Below are 9,741 nucleotides of genomic sequence, written 5' to 3'. Positions count from 1 at the left end.
CCAGCGAGGCCAGTTGAGAACTGTGCCTCAACTGAGTTGGCACCATGGCTGGGCGGTCCCAAGAGGAGCACACCACCTCCATAAAGTCAGGGAAGGCGGGAAAGGGCTGGGGCCAAGAAGCCACATCATGCAGCCGAAAGATGGATTGACGTGGCTCTGCCGTTGTTGCCCAGGGGACCTGCAGGTACGCTGCCGCGTGCCCCATGAGCGCGGGCATTGACCCTGACAGCGGTGGCACACTAGTAACCAAGGACACCTCAGAACTAGGGACCTCTTCAGTCGGGAACTCAGGTTCAGCCCAGGTTGCTTTCCTGCAAACCCATTGCATGGGACTAAAGGAGTTCTTCCCATACAAGACTTAATCTAGCCAGTGTTTGTCTGCGTCTTCTCCAGCCATCCATTTTTGTCGCAACTACGTTGTAAGTAGGCCTATAATTTTATATACCCTTATAACTAATTAGCAAATACACACAAATTATGTATTTATTATATTAACAGTGTTTGTGTAAGTTTCAACAAAGTACCTGTGTTTGAAATCAACACATCATGAGTTGTTTTTAATATATTTGTTCCACTGCTTAATTGATACATTAACGCATATTTGTGATATTGGACACATAATTTGGTTTGGTGATATTTAAATGAACCCTCCCATTATTTTATTATTAATGAAGTTGTTTGCATTTGGACGACTAATTTCTCTCTAAAATAAACTCTCATGTAAACGTGGAAGCAGAACTGTCATGACCATAAAAGCGCGAGAGATCTATTGTCACGCTTTTCAGTTTTTGCTTGTAAATTTCCCCAGTGTTGTTTTTCTCTTCTGTTCTTGAAGTAGGTGTGGTTACCGGTATTAGAAGAAGGGGATGTCCACTGTCTCCTAACAACCAGCCACCTTGGAAGCCACCCTCCTCTCCAATGGCTTTAGCACCAGTTTGCCCAGATAAATGAATCAATCATGCGTGGCGCCTGGCCACTTTGCGACCACATTTCTAATAAAGAGTTTGTCGTTGCATATTAACTGTATGTTCAATGAATGGTAGCCTTTTTGACACACATAGTTGTTACTCTGCGCCCGTATTTGAACATGTGTACCATCTACTCCCCCTACAACATTTGGAAAATTGCAGATTGAATGGAAACCGATGCCTTATGTCCCTTGTGACACAGATTTGAACCGGATCTTGCATTTATTGAGAGGTTCTTACAAAAGACAGTCGTTATGATGCAATTATAGTCCTGACAGCGTTGGTTCTTTCTATGTAACACATACTAGGCATCTAGCAATTTCTCAACAGGTGAACCAGACAACAGCTTCTAAAGCACAAATTTGCTTACACCCATTTTTAGTCCAGCTCAGTGGGATACCTTTAAAAGGCATTATGCAAAACGGTTCTCTTGTAGCTTTATAGGGACACAATAGTTTGGTTAGGTTTTACTTTAGACATCAGGATTCTTTCATTGTGTCTAAAAACTGCCTCAGTGTCTTTGTGCCACTGTAGATATCTGTCACACTAATGTTCATCATGAAAGCTATGTAGAATTGTACCCTATGTATTGGTAAATTAAAGTTGTTGTTTTTTTTTTTTTTCTTAAGTGGAATTTATTGCAAGACATTAAACATAAGTTATACATTTACATGGCATTATTACTTAACTGTTTAGCTCCCTCATGTGAATTTGTACCACACTGAAGGACTATGTTAGTTAGTTACTTTCTGTAGCATGCCTTCTGGCACACTGGTCAAACAATAGCTGTGAAGGCAGTAAGTAATCATGCATTTTCAAAAAAAAGACGTCCATCTATTGCCACCTGCTGGTCAATTAGCAATACTATACTGTAGTTATAGGATAAAAAAATACTGACCTAAATGGTTCAACGACCCTGCTACAATAGGAATATATTAGTCTTTTTACACGAAAATGGAAATGAGAGAAACAATATGGGATATAAACGTATTAGGGTATTTGAATAACAACTGAATTCTTGTTGTTTTGGAATTTACACTATCTGAAAAAACAAAAAATCAACTGCCTTACCCTTCACAGGATTTGTTGATTTGGATTTTGCTTTTTTCCCCCTTATTGGATTTATGTTGCAAATGCCCATTTAAGGAACATACAATTTATAAAATAAATATAATTGAAGAGTAAAGGGGAATATGAAACAGGTGCAATTACAGAAAGTGTGAATATAAGATTTTGTTGACTTCACTAAATGAAATATGTAATGCATGTCACTACAACCATTTGTATTGTGCAGTTGAACCTTTCATTTCTAATACATATTTCTTTGCAGGACAGAGGCCTTTTCCACATATAATTCCACTGAAGACAGCCTGTTCCTTGCTGCTGTGTAGAAACTTTGGGCAACTAATTCTTATGGACTCACATCGCGGAGAGGGTTACTCTATCGGGTTGTACTTTGAGAATTCAAAATCAAGGAACTTATTAGAAATGATAAGTTGAACAAAACAATAGGTTACTTAAGGTAATTAAATGTAAGAAATGGCTCTTTAAACTTTTTAGGCTTTACATTTGTTTATAGTAATAAGGCAACATTCTAACATGTTTCAAACTTTTCCACTTGAATAAAGTTACTTAAGTTTCATAAGGTGAGTATTGTAGTTTTAAACAAAAACGTGTCTGTATAAATGATACTATTTATTGTGATTACCCTTTTACAAAACAATAGTTCAAAAAGTGATTTTAGACAAAGAACATAATATACAAAATTCAAAATTGTACAAAATGAGGTCAGACTAGAATTTATGGTTAGTGTAGGATCTTAAACACAAAATTTCATACAAGTATTTATTAGTCTTTTTAACTTACCCTTTGACTTACAATGCCAAAGTACTGTTTTCACACAGTGTACTACTATAATGGGAAAATGTATTTCTAAATGCAACCATAATTGTTTTTTGGAGCTATTAATGTAGTTTTCTGAAGTATTTGCCCCATTTTCACTACTGCTTTCAAATGGTGATTTGCAACATGAGCTTCAAAATTAGAATTTGTTATCACCTCTATTTCCAGACAATATCAATCAGTGATACTAGTTACCAGCTCTCAACAACATCCTATCTAAATAGCCACCTCACCCATGAGAGTATGCGTTTACTGCACAAATCTATCTAACACGAAGCACTTACATAAATGGTTCACAACTTTAACCCGCCGAGGCAGATCTGACCTTTCAAGAAGTCAATGACAGTTTCCCATTTAGACCTTTAAAAGCTTTACAATGGAGGCAGCAGTGCATGTAACACAAATAGCTGATTTTTTAACTGTTACAAAAAGGACAGTATCGTAGACACCCTTGTGTAAACATCTTTACCCAGGTCAACAATTTTTAATTTAGTGATTATACAGTAGATGCCTGTTAATCCAGGTTTCACTAACTTCTGTTTCGATAATCCTTGTGGTTTAATACAGAACATTATCATAATGTATCAGTGCAGAAATCACCTGATCTATACAGAAGCAGGTATTTGCATGCTTTATTAGTGTGGAAATCAGCACATCTGTGAGGAAGCTGACGGTCTTCATTTAATTCAATGAAACCGAGTACAGTATAGTGCAAGCCAATGGAGAGTACTGCATTGTAGTTATTGAAACCAGTGACAAGCGAGCAGAAATCAGATTTAAGACTCTCTTAGCCTGGCAGTGTAAATATGAAGGGCAGTTACGACAATTAAACACTCTTCTGACTTTTTTTAAACCAGCTCTCTGCATCTGAACAACGTTGACTATGTTCAGTATATATTTTGACCGTTGTCGGACATTATATTTTATTTGTATTATTGCATTTTTTGAGTTTTCAGTTAATAGTGCAGGGATTTCCCAAACCGTAAACTCAATTTTGGTTAATCCGTGTTTTTCACTAAATCGGGCCCAATCTGCCCAGGGTAACTGGGGTCTACTGTACCAAGTTCTTCTTTTATGATACAACATTCAAACTCATCTTTAGTACAGTGGCTCATGAAGTACAGAAAAAAATGTACTCCCTTTTATTTTTCACCCCATGTCCTCAATAAACCACAGTAGGTTAGAGATACTACAGTAAAAATGTGTTGTTTAAAAAAAAAAAATCATCATAACAATAATGTAAAAACCACCACATTTGCATCGAAAGTACTGCAGTGCTTAGAATTCATCCTTGATGGTAAAGTTGGGCTGATCTTCAGGTTTGAAGTTTTTGTCTGGAGTGCCGTCTTCATTGAGAATGCGTCTGGAAGTGTAGCCGACAATTGGATATTTTGCTTTATACACGTTTATGAAAATGTCTTCAAGAGACTTCATCTGCTCTTCAGTAAGTCCACTCTGCCATTAAAAAAAATAGAATACAAAAAAAAAAAATACATTTAAAAGATGTCCAACTGGTTTACAGTGCAAATAAATGCATCACTATTGAGTGTCAACTGTTTCTCAAAGTCTTCTCTCCCACAAGAACAGAAGGTTCTGAAAGACCAACTACGATACATGGCTAAGAATTTAACAAATTGCCAGACAATATTTTTTATAAGCTGTAAACAGACATTTCAGCAACTGAAAACATTATTTCTGCAAAGTATTACCAAAGCTAGTTAGAAAGCCTTCTGAATCAGAAATCTAAAACCATTAGAAGCTTGTGGCTTCCTGCTTACAGTGTCAAATGTGAGGTCGTCGGGTTCAAGAGACATCTTCGCCACAGCTCTCGTGGAGTCCTTCCCAACCAGGGCATTGTACGGGGCATCTTTCCCATAGAAGTCTATAGGGACAAGAAAAATGGGACCTGAGAGTCAAACAAGACTTTCTTCTGAAGGCAAAGGTCTAGTACCTATTCTTCTGCTTTACACAGAGCTGGACAATCACATTTACTACTCTTAGGCCTAAATTGCACCCTTTTAAATCTGTTTCCAATCCTAGTACAAAATACCAAAACCTGACTATTGTACTGCATGGTTTCAGACTGGATGTGTGATCTCACAGTTTTCTGGTGCATGACAACAGTAAAGGAACAGAAGTATTTTGATAGAATAAAAGCAGGGCCAGTAATAATAAAGTAGCTTACAGGTAGAATAATTTTAAAGCATTGCTGCTGACCAATCACCAATTTTTGTGGACCTACGTAATAGAAAACACTCGTTACAGTGACTTCTTGTGACTGGGGTGGGATGATAAAAACAACTCTAGTGTGTTTTTTTTTTTTTTTTTGGACAAATATTGGGTGATTTTAACTTTCATGTTGACATTCTTATTTTATCGCTGGATTTTTTGAGTCTACTGGATTCCTTAGACTATATCTTGCATGTCAACGGTCCTACGCATAATTGTGGCCATATTTTAGATCTGGCTATATCTCGTGGTTTAGCTGTTAAGAATGTCATAACCCTAGATCTTTCTATTTCTGATCATCTTGCCATTCTTTTTGAGGTGAATCTGCCAGTATCTACAAAGACTGTGGAACGTACATTTAAATCCTGGGTAATTAATTATTCAACTCCTGTTAAGCTTTCTGATGTCTTGAGCTCATTACCTGAGTCCTTATCAGTAGATGGGCTGGTTAATACCTACATAACCACCTTAACTAGCGCCAATCAAAACTTGGAGAGTGTCTTTTAAAAAAAGCTCACGTGGTTCAATGATACAACTCTTAAGATGAAATATGAGGGTCATAAACTAGAACAGAGATAGCGGGAATCTAAACTGCACGTTCATTACATCGCATGGAAAGGCCAGCTGGTTAAATATAGGAAGGCTCTGGCGTTGGCTAGATCATATTATCCAAATTTAATTGAAACAAATAAAATAATCCTAGATAAATTAATTTAATCCTTCCCCTAATAGTTCACCCTTGACATCGGCTCCTCTCACAGCTGTAATGACTTATTTAATTTCTTTAAAAATAAAATACTAGACATCAGAAATCAGATTCCACAGACACCTTCTATTAAGAGGACTCCAGCACAATTTTACCAACTAGACCTATTAAAACTACAATGGGGTCTTTTTCGTTGATTACCTTATAGGGACCGACAGAAAACACAACTTGGACCCTAAAGTTCTCAACAACCGTAGGCCAATCTCCAACCTACCGTTCTTAGAAAAGGTTCTAGACAGAGTTGCTGCAATTCAATTACAAAAAATGTGTAACTCTTATTGGTATATTTGAGAAGTTTTAGTCTAGTTTTCGTGCTGCACATAGCACAGAGACAGCCCTTGTCAGATTTCTGAATGATCTGCCGATAAGCCCTGACTCAGGCTTTCCATCAGTTTTAATTCTTCTAGATCTACCAAATCGTCTTGAAAGCACAGTGGGAATGTCCGGCCTTGTCCTATCCTGGTTCAAATCATGTCTTTGATAAGTTTCAGTTCATCTCTGTTGGGAAGGTAAAACTGGCATTATCGGAAATTGTCTGTGGTTCCACAGGGTCTACTCTTGGTCCTTTGTTATTTTCATGATATACGTACTGTTAGGGGACATTATCCGCAGACGTGGAGTGAACATCCATTGCTATGCTTAGACAACTACATTCGTCCCTAAAGACTAATTCATGCCTTTGTTTCATCTAGAATTGATTACTGTAATGCACTTATTTCTGGTATCCCCTTGCGGAAATCATAAGTAGATCTTAACTACATGCCCAATTTTGTTCACTAAATACGATTGCGCGCTTTATGACTAAAATCTTAAAACTGGGATTTTGGTCCTTTTTAACCGTTTCATCCATTGGGCAAAGTCGGAGAATGGTGTACCCGAGGGACACGTCATATCTTAACTAAAATTCTAAAACGACACATTGCGAATGTTCCGGCTTACCTATTGTGATCATTACTGACTGGGAATAGAAGGTTTGGCGTAAGACTTTAGTGTCCTACACCCCGACGACCATAAAGGATCCCAGTTGTTTTTTGTAAAGTCTCAGAGATTTAAAATGTCTCATTTTGGCAGTTTTATGTGTGACATGCTATACAAATGTATTGTGGTTTGTTCTTTTTTTTTTCCTACTATGTACTGTACAGTGCTTTGCAATACTTTTGCATAAAAAAGTGCTATATAAATACTGTACAATAAATAAATATTATGAAACACACACATAGAATTTATTATAGAAACTGAAAATGAATGTGTTTGAGTGGCGTTTAATTTTAAATAACCGAAAATAACAGATTTTTGACAAATAACTATAAAAACTGACCACCATCCGAACTAAACATAAAATAAAAAACAAGAAATTCAAGCCCTATGTTTAAGCCAACTTGTGGAAATTCAAATCATATTAATTTAGTGCTTTGACTTCTTACTCACTAAAAGCATTTCAGTAGAAATCCAGCTTTAACTACACTTATGTTTTAATGACAAAGCAATACCAATACCATGGAATGACCCCTTACTTGAGCGTACACATTCCACATTGCTTTATGTATGCTCTGTCCCAATACATATACTCTGTGTCAGCTGTGACCAGAGCAAGTCTTTTGGCCAACACTTTTCTGTTGAGATCTTCTGTTTTTCTGTTGTCCTGCATTGATGTTAGCATCACTAAAACCAATATACACCACATGATTAGAAAACAAAACAAAAAATGGCAATTTCTATATTGCCTTAAGAACTAGGGATTTGCTGCTGTGGTACTGTAGTAACAGCTTACGACACCAGTAGTCAAATAAGATAATACTGATAACTGTGTTAAAATTAAAACATAAATATTATATAAGATACACTGCCCAGTAGCATATACGTTTAGTGAAATCTTCAGTGAAGTAACACTCTGTGTAATTCTGATTAACAGAACAAGTGTAGGGTAAAAGAATCGAGGGCTGAAAACCAGCCTGTTGTGAACAGCACTCTCTCTGCAGGGATATAAGACCCCCACTGCACAACAGTTCGATCCATTCCTGGTTTTACTACAAGTTTAATAAGACATGCCTGACCTTGTTACTGTACCTATATCAAGCACATAGTAAAACATAATCTGGGTAAAACTGCTATGCAATAGGAGTCTTATTTCCATCCCTGCTCTGTGAAAACATTTAAAGGTAAAGAAGCCCATTTATGTTTTGCATTTTCAACAAGTTAACAGTTAAAGGTTATATTTATATTAAAGTTATATTTTAAAGTCTGGTTTGACTGGTGGCTGTAATAGGAATCACCACTATGTAAGTTGTTGCAGTTGTTTGTCAACTGCTTAGTCATTCTGGACGTTGCAGTACATCCTTGCACTTTGTACCCTGGGGTGCTACCCTGTATAGCATGTGATTAGAGGCAACTACTGTGCTTTATGTTACATTAATTAATGAACACAGAAAGCTGGGAGGCAAAGATACTGGAAGATGACAAGAAACACACAGGGAAACGTTCCTACCTAAACTAGACCTACCTTTTCCTGAAGAGACATCAAAGACAACACCCTTCACAGCCATGTAAATTGGCTGACCATCCTAAATAAAAAAACAAATTAAAAAAAAATAATTCCCAAAGCGTGTACACTATTACAGTTGATAATCATAAACAAGATATTTTTATTTTTATTTATTATATTCAGAACTAGGACCAACGCTGTCCGCCAGCAGTACTGTTTCATATAGCTAGTTATTGACAAAAGACTATCTATGTAGTTTGGGTTGGCAGGCTAGCAAATACGTGTTGGTGAAAAATGTACGATGAAATGTGTGAAACGTAACTAAGAAAGCTAACAGTCAGACAATGGAGTATTTTATAGGACAATACAACTTGCAAAAACAATATTGATAATAAGTCAGAAGTACACTGAAATACACATTTAATACTGTTTTAAAACCACGATGACATGCCTAACGAGGTTTTGGATACATTAGTACATCAGTGTACATTTACCTCTTGCCCATGGTATTTTGCTAAATCCTCGTCTGTAAAAAGTCGGACTGGCTTGGTTCCAACAGGTTTGTGTCTCAATTCCTGTGCAAACGAGCTTAAAACAACAAAACTACAAAATATGAAATACATTTGGACGGATAACATCTCAATTAGCAAGAACCCTAAATTGTATAAATACACTATACTTCCTCCGTTACGTAAATAATGGAACTTAAAAAGGGGGAGGGAGACCTACCAAACTAATCAATGTCAGAGAGCGAAAAGTAAGCAAAATGAATAAATAAATAAACACAACTTTTGTAACCTGCGGGAGGTGTCTTTTAACAAATATTTTAAAATAATAATGCATACAATTTAATAATCAGAACAAATGATAAACATTGAATTATGTTTCGGAATTCGATTGTTTTGGTCTAATGAAACGTGTTGAATCTTGGGAAATGTACTGCAAGTAATTAGACTTCCTCGTTGTGTGCATTTAAAACTAAGATGATTCTTTTTTGTTATCGAATAAACACCTGTAATAACTATCCATATGCACAAGGGATATATTTTATTCAGACTTAATATTACACATACACATTATTGCACCATGTTTCTCCTGTTTCAAAAACAATCACACATAGATTATATATTTTAGACGGCGATTTAAATTTCGTACCAAATTTGTATGCTTGTATTAATTGTTAAACTACTGAATTCAGTTGACATCCCGGCCTGCATCTCTTTGACTTCATTAATTCATGGAATACTGTCTGTAGTCGTTTTCTTTCCTACGGCGTTGGAAAGAACCACATTTCCCATGTTTCACAGTCGGCGAAGTAGATATTTCCTGTAGCTTCCCAAGTTTCAGAAGCTGTACTGCGTGCCTGTGTAGTGTCACCTGAGTGACTCGATCGG

General features: G+C 36.6%; 1 protein-coding gene across 1 annotated transcript; it reads right to left on the bottom strand.

The window, feature by feature from the left end:
- Window positions 1–1,577: 1,577 nt before the first annotated feature.
- On the bottom strand, window positions 1,578–9,662 carry nenf (neudesin neurotrophic factor). Its single transcript, XM_041250602.1, has 5 exons — window positions 9,503–9,662; window positions 8,842–8,935; window positions 8,366–8,426; window positions 4,649–4,752; window positions 1,578–4,325 (listed from the first exon to the last, which is right to left on the bottom strand). Exons 1-5 carry the CDS (start codon window positions 9,562–9,564, stop codon window positions 4,149–4,151), a joined length of 498 nt encoding a protein of 165 aa, XP_041106536.1. The 5' UTR covers window positions 9,565–9,662; the 3' UTR covers window positions 1,578–4,148.
- Window positions 9,663–9,741: the final 79 nt, after the last annotated feature.

Source organism: Polyodon spathula, chromosome 5 (genome assembly GCF_017654505.1).
Source record: "Polyodon spathula isolate WHYD16114869_AA chromosome 5, ASM1765450v1, whole genome shotgun sequence".
In the NCBI taxonomy this organism is placed as follows: domain Eukaryota; kingdom Metazoa; phylum Chordata; class Actinopteri; order Acipenseriformes; family Polyodontidae; genus Polyodon; species Polyodon spathula.
The sequence above is the reverse complement of the archived record's forward strand: the minus strand, read 5'-3'. Positions and strand labels throughout refer to the sequence as shown.